Here is a 17,166-nt window from a genome sequence, read left to right as displayed (position 1 = left end):
GGCACAATGCCAAGAAGAAGTAATGTTCTGGCCAGACATCCTCAGCTACCTGCAGGCCTCGCCGTGTACCCCTTTCCTGACAGGAAAGCCCTTCCAGCTCTTGGGAACCATCCGGATGGTTTAGTGTGGTGGATCCTAAGAATCTGCCCAGAGGCCCTTCAAATTTGGGGTGAATTTTCCTGAAATGCAAGTTAGGAATGACTCAAGGGAACTGTCCTAGAGGAGTGATTTAGACAGGAAAAAGCCACTATATGCCTCTAATTCTTGAAGCTTATGTGCCTACTTGGCATTGGTGCCATTTTTTCGTCTTTGAATAGACCTGTATCTACTTACCTGTCTGCAGAAAGGAAGAGGAAATTACATAGCAGCCCTTAAGCAAATGCTTATGATCTCTGTGTGGGAAGAGAAGTTGGGCTAGGAAACATCCTTGGATTCATCTATTCTTCAGTGGGTAGTGCATCAATATTTATTCACTCTTTCACAAATGGCCTGGAGATGTGTGGAAGAAGACAGAGCAGTGCATAGCTGGGGGACATACTGGCTCTGGATGCCCTGGTTGGACCCTGAGCACATAGTCTAGTTTTAGAAACTGGGGAAAGACATTTGATGTTCACATTGAGTGCTTTAAAAAATGTCATAGTAGGTAATAAATGCTCTGCTGTGGATACAAATAAAGCAGCAAGGCCCAGATGGGGAAGCAGTGGATTCTGCCAAGGCAGTGGGAGGTGGTAGTGAAGGGAGACTTCACAGTGGAAGTGACATGTGAGCTGCAGTTTGAAGGGTGAGGACGAGTCCTGCAGATGGGAAGAAGTGTGGTGCTGTGACTGTAGAGGAAACAGCTGAGCAAAGATGCCCAGAGTGCGCTCAGGCACATGGCCTGCAGTCCTTGAGGGTCGGTTGTAAGGAGTTCATGGAGGTGCTCAGGCATGGTTTTCAGCACTCCAGGGGGCCACTGTTTCTGCGTCAGGCATCTCCTTCAGCAAGGGGCAAGGTAAAGGAATGCTCTGAGATAGGCGCCTTCTGCTTTGCATGTAGGAAGAAGAAAGGTCCATTATTTGTTTCCAGATGGGAAGGAAATGGCTGAAGAATACGACGAGAAGACAAGCGAACTGCTTGGTAAGTGACAGGCCCCCACTGGACCTTTAGGAACACTTGGGGCTGATTGAAGCTGAGAAGGATGTCTCTAACCTTAGGCTTGAAGCAAGAGCCCAACAGGAAATGTAGAAGCTGGGGAGGCTGAGCTCCTCGGCAGGATTGTTCTGGGCAGTAGTCTGGACACTAGAAGAAGAGTGGGAACCCTTTTGGCCAGGGAAGCACATCACCACCTTCAGCCAAATGGGAGGATTGCAGTTCTAGGCTGGGAGTAGGGATGCAGACAGGCAGGCTTCGCAGAGAAGACGGTGTCAGCAGGAGCCTGGTAGTGAGGAGCGGTGAGGCCAGGGCTTCGCTTATTTGTGGTTTTATTTTCTGAAGCCACTCCAGGAGCCAGAAAGTGTCAGGCGTGGCAGCTTCTGATCTTGCCTCCAAGGCCACACTGCTCAGCAGTGCCCCCCACGGGCATCATGCACACCCTGTGATTCCAGCTACTCAGAGGCGGAGGCAGGAGCATCACAAGTTTAATGCCAGCCTGGCCAATTTAGTGAAACTTGAAAAGGGCTGGGGAGGCGTGTAGCTCAGTGAGAGCCTTGCCCAGCACGCACAAGGTTCCGGGCTCAGAACAACAAACAAAACTTGTCATCTTAGTAGCAGCGGCATTCTTCGTTAGTATGTCTATGGCAGCTCGTTGGAACATAACACATTTTAACCCTTCGCTCCTTCCCCCTCCCCCACATTTCTTAGTTCCCTTCCCATTTGCCAAAGATCTATCTCTTTCCTATTTTCTAGCTTGTATTTTGCTCTTTGATTTATTTATACTTTGGGTTTCTCATGTAAGAGAAACCATACGATTTTTTTTTTGGTACTGGGAATTGAACTCAAGACCTTGCACTTGCAAGGCAGGCACAGTGCCACTGAGCCACCTCCCTGGCCCAACCATATGATTTTTAACCTTGTGTGTCTGATTTCACTTAACATTGTGGATTCAAGGTGCATCTATTTTCCTACAAAAGACTTAACTTTATCCTTCTTTATGGCAGAGTAGTGCTCCATTGTGTGTAAATGCCGCATTTTCTTTATCTGTTCATCTGATGATGCACATGTGGGTCATTTCCACAACTCAGAATTTTTGTTTTAAATTTTTTGAGGAACCTTCCTACTGCCTTCCATAGTGGCCATGCTAGTTAATTCTTAACAACAGTGGAGAAGGGCTCCTTTTCCCCATAGCCTCACCAGCATTTTTTATTGTTTGGTTTCTTGATGATGCCATTCTTTCCGGAGTAAAATAGAATCAGTATTGATTTAATTTCATGGATTTAATCTCCTTTTCTCTAGTGGCCAGAGATGTTGGACACTTTTCCAGGTGCTTACTGGCCATGTGCACTTCTTCTGAGAAGCGTCAGTCCATCTCAGTTGCCCATTTGGATTGAATCTTTTATCCTGGGGTGGTCTTAATTTTTTTGAGTTCTCTGTATATTGTAGATAGTAGTCCTCTGAAGAGGATCTGGCAAAATGTTTTCCCATTCTGTAGGTGTCTCTTCACTCTGTTGGTTGTTTCCTTTACTGTGCAAAAGCTTTTTAATTTGATGTGGTCTTATTTATTGAATCTTTTGTTGCTGTTTATTTTTAAAATTAGTACATATTTTTCATACGTAATGATCACATTCATGTGGGGTATTTGTACCTGTACATAATATGTCTTTTTTTTTTTGGTACGGGGAGTCGAACTCGGGACCTTGCACTTGTGAGGCAGGCGGCGGAACCACTGAGCTGAATCCCCAGCCCTACGTAATATATCTTAATTCTTCTTTTTTAACGCATTCTCTTCCCCTCCCTTCAACCCTTCTTCCCCTCCCCATTTACAAAAGGTTTGTTTCTACTTTTTCTTTTCCGTTCTTTTTTTTTTTTTTTAACCTTTTCCTCCCCCCCCCCGCTTTGTTCCCCTTCCCATTTGAACAAGTTCTTCCTACTTCTCAATATCTATCCTCCATTTTGCTCCTTATTTTCCCTTTGGGTTTCTCACACAAGAGAAACAATGCAATATTTCAACTTGTGTTTAGTTAATTTGATTTATTTCACTTAAAATTATGGTCTTGAGGTATATCAGTTTACCTAGAAATGACTCAAGTTCATCCTTCTTTATGGCAGAGTAGTACTCCATTGTGTATAAAGACCACATTTTCTTTATTCATTCATCTGTTGATGGGCCTTTGGGCTGTTTCCAAGATTTAGTTATTACAAATTATACTGCTATAAACATGGGTATGCATGTATCACTGTGGTATGATATGTTTAACTTCTCAGGAAGATACCTAGAAGGGGAACAGCTGGGTCAAATGGAACCTCTAGTTTTAGGTTTTTTGTTTTTGTTTTTGGTCCCAGGGATCGAACTCCGGACCTTGCATTTTCGAGGCAGGCACCAGAACCACTGAGCTAAATCCCTGGCCCTAGTTTTAGTTTTTTGAGGAATTTGCACACTGATTTCCATAGTGGCTGCACCAGTCTGCACTCCCACCAGCAGTGGAGCAGGGTTCCTCTTTCCCCACAGCCCCCCCAGCACTTGTTAGTGGTTGATTTCATGATAGCAGCCATTCTTTCTAGGGTGAGGTGGAATCTCAGCATTGTTTTCATTTGCATCTCTCCAATGGCCAGTGATGTTGAACATTTTTTCATATGTTTATTTGCTATTTCTACTTCTTTGTCTGAGAAGTGTCTATTCATTTCAGGTGCCCATTTTTGGATTGGGTCTTTAAATTTGAGGCGGGAGGGTCTGAGTTTTTTGAGTTCTTAATATATTCTAGATGTTAGTCCTCTGTCTGAGGAGGGCAAAGGACCGTGATATTGATCATGCCCAAGGCAGGCTGGGAAGAGCTAACCCCAGTCGGCTTGTTTATAGAAGTGTGTCTAGCTGGAGCCTGGGAGCCCTGGTTAGAGTAACTGGAACCCAAATTCCATCCCCACAACTAAAACCTTCTGACTAGAAGGACAGTGTTCTAATTACAGCCATGTACTCTGTTTATTCTGTTCCTAATTCGAGAATGCTTTGTCTTGTCCTTTATGAGCCTTGTTTACATTAATTTCCATAGAAACCACGCATAGCTTGCCTCTAACCCAATTGATTGTCAATAAAAGTCAGTGCCTGGGACTGACCAGCACCTTTGTCATTTGCACTGGCATTGGTTGTCGTCCTGGCCCCTGCTTTCTCTCTCCTAGTTCTGTCTTTTAGTGTGTTTTTTCCTCAGGCCTGCATTGCTCACTGGGCAGGTGGGGACTGGAACCTGACTACAGGGATCTCTGGCAGAGGAGAAGCTGGTAAAATTTTTTCCCATTCTGTGGGTTCTGTCTTCTTTCTGTTGTTTGTCTTCCTGTGCACATTTGTTGATTCTTGATGTTATTTCTTATATAGTTGGGATTTTGTTCAGAAAGTCCTTGCTTATGCCTATGACTTCCAGAGTTTTACCTACCTTATCTTCCAGCAGGTTAGAGTTTCTGTTTTAATGTTTAGATCTTTGAACCATTTTTATTTTAGTTTAGTGCATGGTGGGAGACATGGGTCTAGATTTAGTCTCCTGCATGTGGACAGCTTCCAGGGTTTGTTTTGGCCCCTTTGTCAGAGATTAGGTGGCTGAATGTGTCTGGGGCTATTTCTGAGTCCTCTGCTCTGTTGATCCATGGGTCTGTTTCTGTGCCAGTGTTTTAAAATTTTTTTTTTTTGTACCAGGAATCAAACTCAGGGCCTTGCACTTGCCAGGCAGGCACTGTACCACTGACCTGCATCCTCAGCGTGTGCCAGTGATTTTGATCACTGTAGCTTTGTACTAGAACTTGAAATGTGGGATTGTGATGCCTCCCGCTTTGTTCTTGTTACCAGGATTGCTTTTGCTGATCTGAGTCTTCCCCGGTTCTTCCCCAGTTCTGTGTGAATTTTAGCATGGTTTTGTCTACTTCTGTGAGGAATGCTTTTGGTATTTTGATTGGAATTGTGTTAAATCTATATATCAGCTTTGGAAGTATGACCATTTTGACAGTGTTCCGCCTATCCAGGAACAGGGGATGTCTATTTTCTCTGTCTTCTTCAATCTCCTTTTTCAGAAAAACAAACAAACACCTCATCTTGATGACTCAGAGAGAGTGGAAATGGTGATTGTGGTGCACTGTCATTTCCCTCTCAGAACAGGCTTGTGAACAGGGCTTCCAGCCCAGGTTTCTGGGATTACTTGATTTGTCCCTTCTTGTCTTCCAGAGCAAGGTGCCTGGCTCTGTGACCCTGGTCCTAAGGCTGTCAGCAGTGGGAGTTGGTTCCTTTATTAAGTTGCACCTGAAATGCTAAGACCAATGATGGAATCATGGGCTGCATTATTTTCTTGTCATTATTCTTGACTTTAATTTCTTCCTGGGCCTGATCGACATGTAGTATTGGTGAGGGAATTTCTTTTTACTTTTTTCTGACAGCTCATAAATGTCTCAAACCGACAGCAAGGATTATACCAGTTTGTATTCTCTTAGTCTCCAGTCTTAAAATGTGTGTCCTGCGCACGCTCAGTTGCAGAGGGAAGTGTCGATCCCTTCCTATTATGAGCTGCTTGGGTTCCAGTCCCAACTGGGTTAGTCTGGTGCTATTAAAAATCTTGATGTGTTTAGCATATGACACTGATGCGGTGGAAACCAATACAGTAGTAATACCCTCATGATTGCATTGTAATTTATAGTGCTCCCAGGGGGTGACAGCCTTGGAATGCCTAACGGGGGAGAACTCATGAAAGCAGAGGTCACGTGGGCTAACCGCCTGGGACCAGAACTGGGCCAGAGACTGGCCAGAGCTCCTCGCCCAGCCCCCAGCATCACCTTTCTTTCCTACTCAGGGCAAATAAAGCAGCTCTAGCTGCGGTGGCTGTAAAACAAACAAACAGATGAAACCTATGCCTCTTTGTTGTGCTTGGGCATGAAATTAAAATTAAAAACAAGTCCAAGTTCATTTGTAGCACTGTGCCCCAGTATCCCACATTAACCTGTCACTTCTAGTGGCAGGTGGGATGAGTCGTGGACTCCAAACTCCATTTTCTTACAAGCAGAATTGGAGGAGGGCACTTCTGCTCTCGGGGAGCCTCACTTGGCTGAGGTTTACCTAGGAATGACATTAACCCCGTAACTCACTGGGCATCAGGCCACGCGCTTTGCATGTAATCATCTTCATTAAAGCTCTGTGACATAGGTGCTGTCATCCCCATTTTACAGCTGGAAAAACAGAAGCTCAAAGACCTTTGTCAGACTTGCATAGCTGGTTAGTTTCTGAGCCAGGAAACTTAAGCATTATTCTATCTGGTTAAGAGCCTATACTTTAATGCACAATAACATAGTATTGGGAGTTAAGAATTATTAAATCCCACTTTCTTACTAAATATTTCTTTCCAAAGAACAACTTGAGTGGGGCCCTGACGAGCACCAGGAACACCCTCTCCGGCTGCTAGGCCCCAGCGCATGCACAGTGGACCCATTTCTTCCTCTTCTCCCTGCATCCCCCTCAGCTGCCCTTGCAGAACACTTATCATAGTAATCTTTTTGAGATGGGGCTTCACTGTAGCCAGGCTGCTCAAGCTTCTGAGCTCAAGTGATTCTCCTGTGTCAGCCTCCTGCATAGCTGGGACTGTAGGCACGCACCATGTTAATTTTTAAGAATAAATAATCCCAGGGCCCAAGCTGGCTTTTACTTGTACATACTATGAAGTAAAATACAGACATAGTTTTTGTGGCAGTAAATGGAAATAGTTTTGATTTTTCCAACGAACTGTACACATTTGATAATTGGCCAGATTGGTTTTCCATTGGACAAGCTCAGAGGGTAATTTACAGAGGAGAAATTGCCACTGGGTGTGCATCTCTCTGTGGGACGAAGTCCCTCCACCGGGCGTCAGGAAGCATGTTAGTGTCATCTTCTTCCTGCCCTCTCAGGCCTATTCATTCCCACCCCCACAATGAATGCTGTCTGTATTCATGGAGGAACAGACCGAAGGGCCTCCTAACAATGATCGGAACATCAAACCAGCCCCGGAAGAACACAACATGTCAGGGGGCAGAGGCTGGAGGGCAGGCTGTCCCCCAGCGATTACATTGGGATTACCGCTTAATCTGCTTTGGTATTTGACCGCCAGCCTACCCACCCCAGGCTGCATTTGGAGGATATTGAGCACTTTCATCCCCAGGCACTTCAGCAGCTTTATAAATGACCCACTCGATTCCCTTCAGTCTCCTCAGGGATGGGCCTCGGCAGCTGTTTAATAGCCACATAGCAATGTTGCAGTGTTTTAGGGCAGAAAAGAATCCTGCATCCATTTTAAGCTGCAGGGAGCATTTAGGAAAGGGGAATGTAATTATCCGCATTGGAAGTGGGCCAGACCTTGGAGCTTGGGGGAAAGAGGCCGTTAGGACTCCACTTTCCAGCCCACCTGAAAGATGAGGCCTCTTGCAGCCGTCGGGCCGTCAGCTTGCCTCCTGCTGACTTGGGAAGGAGCCCCTGGCACTGCCCCTCACACCTGGCAGACCTTCCCAGGGTTGATGCAAGTGTCCTTCCCAAGGACTGGCCGAGGCTCAGCTGGGAGACGGGAGACAGCAGATCCCAGGGAGCCGCCCGGCCCACTGTTTGTGTTTAACACATAATCAGATCAGAGTGACAGCAGGTGGAAACAGTCTTCTGCTGCCGCAAAAGCTGTCCTTGAGTTCAGGAACAAAGACAGGACAAGGAAAGGCAAAAGGTGTATTTTGCGTGTGTGTGCATGGCCACATGAATGGGAAAAATAGAACTTTGCCAAAATCCTTACTGGATCTTAGCTCTTGAGGGACTGGAAAGGGAAACTATCTTCTGCATTACATCTAACAAATCACTTATCCCAGGGCACCTCAAAAAGATGAAGCCGCCAATGCTGCCACGCCTCTGGGACCTGAGTACCTTTTAAGGTCAGAAGTGAAGAGGCAGCAGGTTTGGGTGGAAACCGAGCATTCCTCAGAATAGAGGAGTGGACAGGAGGTCCTGTAGTGGTCACTGCCTCTCAGGATCACTCTGCCACATAGCTCTAGACAGCCAGTTTGCCATGACCCATGATCCCAGGGCATCTCATGTCTCTGGCCCCAGATAACTGGGTTTTCCTTGTGATTAGTACTTTTTCAGATAACCGGAGCTCTGCCTTTTTTTCTTTGAGGCAGAGTCTCACTGTGTAGTTCAGGCTGGCCTTGAACTCACTATGTAGACCAGGCTGGCCTCCAACTTGCAGTGATCCTCCTGCCTCAGCCTCCCAGGTGCTGGGATTACAGGCGTGCGCCACCACCATGTCCAGCTAGCTTTGCCTTTTAAAGGCCAGTATAGGAAAAGAAAATGGGGCTACTTAAAGAAGTCTTTAAAAATATTATGTATGTTTATTGAACAATTATAGACTATGGTTTAGCCTTTCATTTATGATTTAAATTCTGGATTTGAGCTTAAGAAAACTGAATTTTAACTGTGGCCTTTGTAAATTGACCTCTTTGTTCCTTGGTACTTTTCCATACTCTGTCTCCTAGAAAGTAGTGGCAAGGGCTGAAGGTGAGCAGACGGGAGGAAATGCTAGTTCTTATATTTAAAGTACAGGCATTGGGGGCCAAGATGCAAGCCCTGGACCAGATGCTTCCTGAAGAGACTCCCACCCTTCAGGCCTCGGTGCTTGTGCAGCACACTAAGTTGTCCCCGGTGTGTGCAGTTCCGCCTTCCCTCTGAGCATCCTCTGATAACTGTTATCAATATGCCTGGGGAAAAGTTTAATTTAAGTTTAATTTCCTGCCTGTTGTTTTTCCTTTGTGGTACTGAGGTTGAATATAGGGCCTTCACACTGAGCAGCATCCCCAGCCATTTTGTTTTGTTTAGTTTTGTTTTGTTTTTGGTACTGGGGATCGAACTCAGGTCCTTGTGCTTTCGAGGCAGGCAGCGGAACCACTGAGCTAAATCCCCGGCCCTGCAACATACTTTTGTGATTGGCTCGAGGGCCTTCCGCACAGCAGTGGGGCTGGTGTCGCTGCTTGGAAGGTCCGGTGGCAGGCCATCTGCTTGGCTGGTGCGAGGACTGGGGGGGCACTGCCACCTCTAGCTTGCCCCACCCGAGAAAAGAGCCGCAGGTGGAAACTGGCAGCTGCAAGGGCACTTTGTGAACGGTTCAGCTCCTCGCAGCACTGCAGAGGTTGCTGGTCAGGCTGGACGGTGCCCCGACGGCAGCCAGGAGCGGGGTGTGCCTTGGGGAGGGTCCCCCGCAGTGGCAGGCTGTGGGACAGCAGTCACCAGGAAGGACTGAGTGAGCGAGCTTCCCAGCAGGCTCTCTAGGTAATACCCATTGAGTTACTGGAGTTCTTGGATTTATAATTTTCTTAACATATGTGCCTTATTTTTAAAAACTCTTATATAAACATCTGGATTTTAAAAAGGAAAATAGATTTTTTGCATCATAAGCTGGCAAATATAAAATATCGTTTTATAAAAAATCATAGACCTGGACCGGGGATTTAGCTCAGTGGCACTGCACCTGCCTCACAAACACAAGGTCCTCAATTTGATCCCCAGTACCAAAAAAAAAAAAATCATAGACCTTTTATAAGTAGTGCATTTAAAATACAATGTGTGGCCAGGGATTCAGCTCAGTGGTTCCGCTGCCTGCTGCGCAAGCACAAAGACCCAAGTTTGATCCCCGGTACCAAAAAAATAAATAAATAAAAATAAAATAAAATACAATGTGTGCCTAAGATTTTGTTTGTTCATTCATTTTTACAGTGCTGGAGTTAGCACCTAGGGCCTTGTGCATGCTAGGCAAGCGCTGTACCACTGAGCTATACACCAGAGCCCAAGATTGGCCTAAGTATAGCTTCTGCGATTTTTAAGCTAGACACAGCATTACCTGGATTCACCACTCCTAGCCCTCAGTCTTCTTGCTCCATGCCTCCCAGGAGAGCATCTTGACTCCATGTGGCCCTCGAAGAGCTGCCCTTGCAGAGCTCTTCAGCCTCTCCAACCACACCTGCGAGGGCTCTGACGCAGACGTGTGCCCAGATGCAGAGCTCCCACCTCCATGTGCTGCCGTGGCCTCGGGAGGTGCTAGTGATGCTTTCTGCTCTGTAAGCAGAGACGGTTTCTTCCTGTAATCCCATTGCTTCTTTCCCCAGTGAGAAAGTGGCGTGTGAAAAGTGCCCTGGGAGCCCTGGGCCAGTGGCGGCTTGAAGTGGGAGAGCCAGTGCCCCCAGGAGCGGGGAGCCTGGGGCTCGAGCTCATCAAGGAGACCAGTGCCAGTGTATGTCCAGGGCTGTTGGGTGGGAGGCTGCTGACCCTGGGTAGGGGCCACGACCTGCATACCCCTCATCTCCAGGGCACCCCCCCAGACACTGAGCGAATGGCTGAAGGCTTCCTCAGGGTGCTTGGCCTCCCCAGGGAAAGACCGAGAATGTCACAGCAGTTCCCGCCCGAGGGAGCTTGGAGAGCCAAGGGTTCCCATCTGGATCTGGTAGAGCTCTGGGGAGGGTGGGAGACGCCCCTTCCCTTCCTTCCCCAAGAGCAGTTCTTGGGTTGGATTTGCCTTCCACAGCCTGTCTTCATGCGCAAGGACACCAAGATGACTTTCCAGTGGCGGATCCGGAACCTCCCCTATCCTAAGGATGTCTACAGTGTCTGTGTGGCCCCAAAGGAGCGCTGCATTGTTGTCAGGACAAGCAACAAAAAGTAAGTGGTATGTGGGCTGCATCCTAGACTGCATGGGAGGGTAGAGCGGCCTCTTCCTCCAACCCTGAGAGAGGGAGGCAGCAGAGGACTGAGGGGAAAGGGCTTCCTGTCAGGGAAGGGGAACTGGAACGCATGTCTAACAGTACCTGGCACAGGCTGGGACTCAGTAAACACTTGTTGAATAAGGGGATGAGGAGCCATGTGGCCATTAACTTGCAGTCTCGGGCTGTTCTGCGGTAAGATTATGTGACTGTGAGCTCCTGGCTGGATCCAGTCCATTGGAAACTTAGCCTGGCGACATTGCCGTCAGAGCTGGCAGGGAGCCATGGCCTGGAAGGCAGCACCGTCTGAAGCGGCAGATGCAGGGCTTCGCAGCACTGGACTGGGCAGTCGCGGCCTGGTCTCCTGGGCTCAGGGCCGTGCCAAATGCTGTGCCTCCTTGGAAGTCTCTCGCATTGTTTCAGAGGGGCACTCGGCCTCTCTCTGCAGCGCTGTGGGGGTGAAGGGCAGAAGGTGGCCAGCTAGGTAATCGCATCTGAATTCTGACTGATCCCAGGAGCTTCTAACGTGGGGCCAACTCCCAGGAAATGGCTGTGTGAATTGCAGTGGGAAGTTTGGTTTATATTGGTGATACCAAGGGTTGAACCCAGGGCCTTCACACTGAGCTACATCCCCAGCCCTTTAAAAATTTTTTTATTTTGAGATAGCATCTCGCTTAGCCACTAAGTTGCCCAAGCTGGGCTCAAACTTGCAATCCTCCTGCCTCAGCCTCCCAGAGTGCTGGGATTACAGGTGGGCACCACTGTGCCTGGCCAGTGGGTCTTTTAGTTACCAATCTGAAAGCTCTGAAGCTACCCAGCATGCTTCATAGGGTACTGTGCCTAGCCCAGAGGTGCCTGTACCCACCCACTGCTTCTGTCCCTCTCCTGGAGGTGTGACCCTGGTCTCCCTGTCCTCTCCCTTAGGTCCATGAGGCCCACAGGGAAGCAGGGCAACCTTCAGTTTCCCCTAGTGCAGGCCTGGGTTCTGGCCTTCTCTTGTGACCCCATAACCCATCACTTTGGCAGGGTTAAGGGGACCTGGGAAGGGGAGGAGATGAATGAATTAATTTCAAGATTATTGCTGTACATGCAGCCAGCGGCCCCTGCAGTGGGCCTTGTCTATAAATATAAAGTCATAATAATAAGGGTTTGCATTTATAAAGCAACATTGAAGCCCTCAGATAAAAGGCAGTTTATTCCTGTTATTGTTCTCATCATTAACAGGAGTCAGTGCCTAAAGTGGAATTTAGCAGTTTCAGACAACAGAGAAATTGCCTGTAGGAAAACAAACTCCGTGCTTCAGCAAGCATTCCCTGGCGTCAGAGGCCCTGGGTCCAAACTGGGAACAAAAGTGCCTCTGATAGCATTTGAATCTGCAGCTTAGCACTTTGTGGAGCTGGCTGCTGCCTCCTTTCTGTCCCCCAGAGGTCACTGTCGAATACAGATATCAGGCAGAAATGTGATTACAAGTGAGTGAGGAGAGGCTAGCTAGCTCACCAAAAACTCATCCTCGACCAGGTCCTCTGGGCCCCGTCTCCTGCATGCATCTAACCATAGGTGGCGCTGTTGGCCCAGAGCGTCGTGGCCAGATGCCCATTCCAGTCCCAAAGGTAGGAGCCAGGGCCAGTTTTGAAATGCTGGGGAGGCCAGGAGGGACAGGACTGGTGCCCTGGGAGAGAGGGACTCTACAAAGGGGAGAGGAGTATTTCAGTGCCCACTTTTTTTTGTTTTTTTGAGACAAGGTCTCACTGTGTAGTTCAGGCTGGCCTTGAACTCACCGTGTGGTCCGGGCGGGCCTCAAACTCATGCCAATCCTCCTGCCTCGGCCTTCTGAGTGCTGGGATCACAGGCGGGTGCCACCACGCCCAGCTTTCAGTGCCCACTTTGCACACAACTGCTCTGGGGCCCAGAGTCTCAGCCTGGCTCAGTCCCGCCCCTGTGGACCTTGTGTTTGGAGGTAGGTGGAAGAGGTCACCGCACCTTTAACCAGATCTTTCTGAGTCCCATGTTTTCACCTTTACTTGGAGTAATGTATTCTGTACCTGCACACCAGCTCATTCAACGGCTCGTCCTGTGAGCAGGGTTTGCAGGTTTTTCCGGGCGCTGTTATAGTCTGTTTCCCGATCATCACACCATCCACAGGTGGGCAAGGCGAGGACTTCATTCTTGTTGCTATCTTAACGGTTGTGCGAATGATGTGTAAAGTCAGCACGGTGAGAGGAGAGCTGTGCCCGTGTCCACCACAGCATGACATTCATTTTTCTCTGATCCAACCTTTCTTTACCTGGAGCTTCCATGTCGGCCCCAGTTCAGGTCCTCTAGAATGGCTTTGTCCGTGGCTGCCCTATCCCTGGAGAACCGAGCTGGCCACTTGGCGTGAAGGAATTGATTCTAGTGCCATGTCCTTGGCCTCAAGGAGGGATGAATCAGGGAAGGAGTCCTGGGTGGCACTGTGAGGTCCTAATAAAAATGTGGAAAGAAAAGGCTCCTAGCCTCAGCCTAGAAGCTGGCAGCTGGGAGTGGGATGAGCCAGGGTGCCGGAGTAGGAAGACGTTGGCCTAAGTCTGGCTCAGCCTTGGAGGACTTGTATTTGGCACAGTTTCCTCATCCAACACAGGAGCCAGCTACACCTGGCTCACAGACTGCAGGGCGGCCTGGAAGCAGGCCTCAGCAGTCTTCTGGAATCGGGGCCTAAAGATAGCCTGCATGACTGGACCCCACAGGTGGCACCTCTGCCATGCCAGCGTGCAGAGCAGGGGTGTGTGGGGCGGGGCAACTGTCCACACAGTCTGCACGCCCACAGCCCTCCCCACAGCTTTCCTGCTAAGGGCCCCGTGGATGCAAGGGAGAGCAGGTGAGGAAGGGTGGGAGTTGGGGAGGGGACAGGAGAGAGCGAGGTGGAGGCAGGAGACCGTTTCTGAAGGAGCTGTCCTTTGGCACAGGAATAAGAGCTTTGGAGTTGACCTGACGGACCCTTGGACAGTGGCTCAGGTTTATCAAGTGCAGCTCCTTGACCTGAGGGAGGAATTTAGAGGAAGAAACAGGCCCAGAAATTAACTGGCCTGCAGGGCCATTAGTCGTACTGCAAGCCTTTTGCACACTGGGGACACTGAGAAAGGGGGGCCACTGGAGAATGCCAGGGGGACTTGCAGGGGCTGGACCCCAGGGCAGACGACCCGTCCGTTTCTGAGCACCCTCACTTTTCAGAGTCCCTGTGCCTTGGATGTAGGGGGTTTAGGACAGGCGGGCAGAATGTGGGGCTGCAGAGGTTGAGATTTGGGGAATTCACTGATGATAAAGGCTTTTACATGTAATAATTTTGTTATTAGGGCAGCAAACCTAACTTTCTGTGCCTGTCTCTTTGTAAAAGAGGGTAATAAAAGTAACCAACCTGAGAGGGTTGTTTGGAGGATTAACTGTGTTTAGAACAGTGCTTTGCACAAGAAAGCATTAAATTAAGAAACGTCATCCCTGGGCTGGGAATGTAGCTCAGTGGTAGAGCATGTGTCTAGCACTTCGAGGCCCTGGGTTCCATTCCCAGCAGCAGGAAAAAAAGAGAAGGAAGGGAGGGAGGGAGGGAGGGGGGAGAGATAAGAAATGTCATCTTTCTTTTTTTCGCTGTCTGGCTGTCTGTGGGCAGCTGGGAACTCCCCTGCTGTATGGTTTAGCTTCTAGCAGAAACAAAGCAAGGTCTATGCAGGCAACCACACGGCCTAGGACACAGTAGGTGCTCGGTAAATGTTAGCTGCTTACCTAGAGCTGCCTGAGGCTGAGGGTTCTCGCTTTTTTTTCCAGAAACATGGGGGCAGGGGGCGGTGCTCTTGTCTAGGTGCTACCAAGAAAGTCAAGTGCAGACCCTGTCAAGCTGCACACACAGACACAAGAAGGTACCAGGCTGCCCAGGAGAGAAAGCAGCCACCCCTTATGCCCCTAGAGCTCAGCGGTCAGGGGTCTAGGAGTTGTTTAACTCACCCAATAAGCCAAATCCATTGTATCGGACCCAGACCCACAGCAAAGCTGAGTCCGTGGGCCTGCTGGTAGGAGCAGGACAAGGAACAGGGCAAGCACGCACCTCAACTTCCCTCTGATCTGATACTGCCATCGAGACCCAGCCCTGAGATCCCAGCCTGGGTGGAGTGGGGTGAGGCAGGGTGGGTGCTACTTCTCCTCTGGTTCTGCCTTTTGTGTATATTTGCAGGGAAGATGTTAACACTTCCTAACAAGCCTTTGTGTTCACCTAATCTCTGCTGTTTAACCTTTGACTCCCCTCTATTATCAGTGTCTGCCACCTTTGCTGGACAGACCAAGGGCCCCAGGAAGAGCCCTCAGCCTTGCTGGCTAGGAAGAGGATGTGGCAGGCATTCCACCCGTTGGCGGCCAGATGGATTGCCTTTCCCTGGGGCAGAGCTTTGGAAAAGAAAGCAACTTGTGGTGCCATTAGGATCCCCCCAGCCCCCACTCCTTTTGAACTGTCAGCTTCTAAGTAAACATTCTTTTCCTGCCGTGGGTCCCAACACCTTGTGGAGAGTGAGGACGCTGGGAGGAGAGAGGCCAGAACCTCTACTGAACCGAGGGATTTGGGCAGAGGACAGGGGCAGAAGTGCTGCATTGATGTCAACTTTCCAAGTCCCCAGGGCATCGTGGCCTTTGAAGTGGACTCAAGGTAGCTGTCAGAGGACCAGGCCTCTCCAGGCTCCTCACTTGAGTCTGTCTGTGCCTGCCTGAAGCATTTCCTCTGCTGCAGTGACGCCTTGCCCACCAAAGAACATGCCTAGCTGGCCTCCTATTAGGGATGAGGGGGATGATGCAGGAGCAAGGAGCTGTCCACCGACCCTGATTCTGAATCCACTGACAGCTGGCTGCGAGGCGAGAGCATCTGGCCAAGCAGTTTCCTCTTTGACAAAGGGTCCAAGTTCCCTGGGAGTCCACTGATCATATCATGGGCTTGGTGCTGCTGTTGGTTTTTGTCTGCTTGTTTTAGTAAAAGGGATCATTAATGCCTGGCCTGGCGCTGAAGATGACAGGGCCATGTGGAGAGTAATAATGCAGCGGGTGGTCTAGAACCCAGTGATGTGGTCCAGAACCTGAGACCCAGCTTCTGTGATGAGTCGTGGAGTTGTCCTCCCAAGGAGATTTCTGTTCAGATGTACTTTTCTCTCACATTTATGAGTCAGACTAACAAAGCCTCTTAAAAGACCCTGGAAGAGGAAAAGGTAGCTGAGGCTCCATGTAAATGGTGACTGTAGGTCCCCAGCTTTGGGAGATACCCCCAAAATCCTGTCTCTATTGTCCCTTGCTAGGACACATCCTGTATTGTTGCCCCACGAGGCTCAGGGTGCAGAGAAGGCCCCAGCTGTCTGAGCCCTTTGTTACCTGTGGGAGTCTGAGTCCTGTGGTGGGAATCACTCGGACCCTGCCTAACCATGCCACTAACTGGTTCTGTATTCCTTGTGTTGGATGGGCCATAAGGACAGCATCCTCTTTGCTGCTGTTCTACCTGGTTTCCCCTCTGCCTTTGGCTGTGTGGAAGGTTGGGGGAGAACTGCGTGGAAGCTTCGCGGCAGAGGGCCTGGTAGCCAAATGTTGAGGTCACCTTGCTAGGTGCCCCAGTAGCCTCTTGGTGTCCCCACAGGTACTACAAGAAGTTCTCCGTTCCTGACCTAGACAGACACCAGCTACCCCTGGATGAGTCCTTGCTGAGCTTTGCTCATGCCAACTGCACCCTGATAATCTCTGTAAGATTCACCCAGACTTCTCTGCTCCAACGTGGGGGAGAGGCTCCTCTTCCCCTGCCCACTTCCAGTCCTTAGTGTCTCCCTACCCCGAGGTGCCCGGGAGATCAGGCATCTCCAGTGGAGGAGGCACAGGTGGAAGGGGACCTGGTGGAGGTCTCAGGACGTAGGTTCTGGCCCCAGGAATGCTCCTACCCAGCCACGTGTGACCTGAGCAAATGACTTGACTTTTGTGTGCCTGTTTCCTCCTGTGTAGTGAGGGGATCAGAAGGGGCCCAAGTGTGAGTGTGTAACTGAACTGTTCTCTCTCTGGCTCTACCTACAGTATGAGAAGCCAAAGGAGATCTTGATGGCAGAGTCAGAGCTACAGAAAGAGCTAAAGAAGGTGCAGACAGCCCACAGCGATGACGGAGATTGTAAGACCCAGTAGCTGGCCCCGCCCTACACCTTGGTGGAGGCTTTTGCGACACTCGGCCTGGCCTTGTGGTGTGGGGCAGCCACCCAGAGCCGAGAGCACTGGCCCAGGGGCACTGGCAGCCCCACTTCCCCAGTAAAGTCCTTCTGAGTTACTGCA

General features: G+C 49.5%; 1 protein-coding gene across 3 annotated transcripts in view; it reads left to right on the top strand.

The window, feature by feature from the left end:
• Window positions 1-17,166, top strand: part of Dpcd (deleted in primary ciliary dyskinesia homolog (mouse)) — a 19,922-nt gene extending 2,756 nt beyond the window's left edge. The window contains exons 2-6 of one of the 3 annotated variants that reach the window (XM_004866352.4): window positions 1,036-1,116; window positions 10,270-10,394; window positions 10,686-10,819; window positions 16,493-16,595; window positions 16,918-17,166. In XM_004866352.4, the coding sequence (XP_004866409.1) occupies window positions 1,036-1,116; window positions 10,270-10,394; window positions 10,686-10,819; window positions 16,493-16,595; window positions 16,918-17,022 (548 nt within the window). In that variant the 3' untranslated portion in view covers window positions 17,023-17,166. Of the gene's footprint in view, window positions 1-1,035; window positions 1,117-10,269; window positions 10,395-10,469; window positions 10,820-16,492; window positions 16,596-16,917 lie in introns of all 3 variants that reach the window. The other 2 variants (XM_087185821.1, XM_004866353.4) reach the window with 2 other exon arrangements.

Source organism: Heterocephalus glaber, unplaced genomic scaffold, assembly GCF_053883595.1.
Source record: "Heterocephalus glaber isolate CG9 unplaced genomic scaffold, H.glaber_assembly_v1.0 deba00001498, whole genome shotgun sequence".
Lineage (NCBI taxonomy): Eukaryota > Metazoa > Chordata > Mammalia > Rodentia > Bathyergidae > Heterocephalus > Heterocephalus glaber.
The sequence above is the reverse complement of the archived record's forward strand: the minus strand, read 5'-3'. Positions and strand labels throughout refer to the sequence as shown.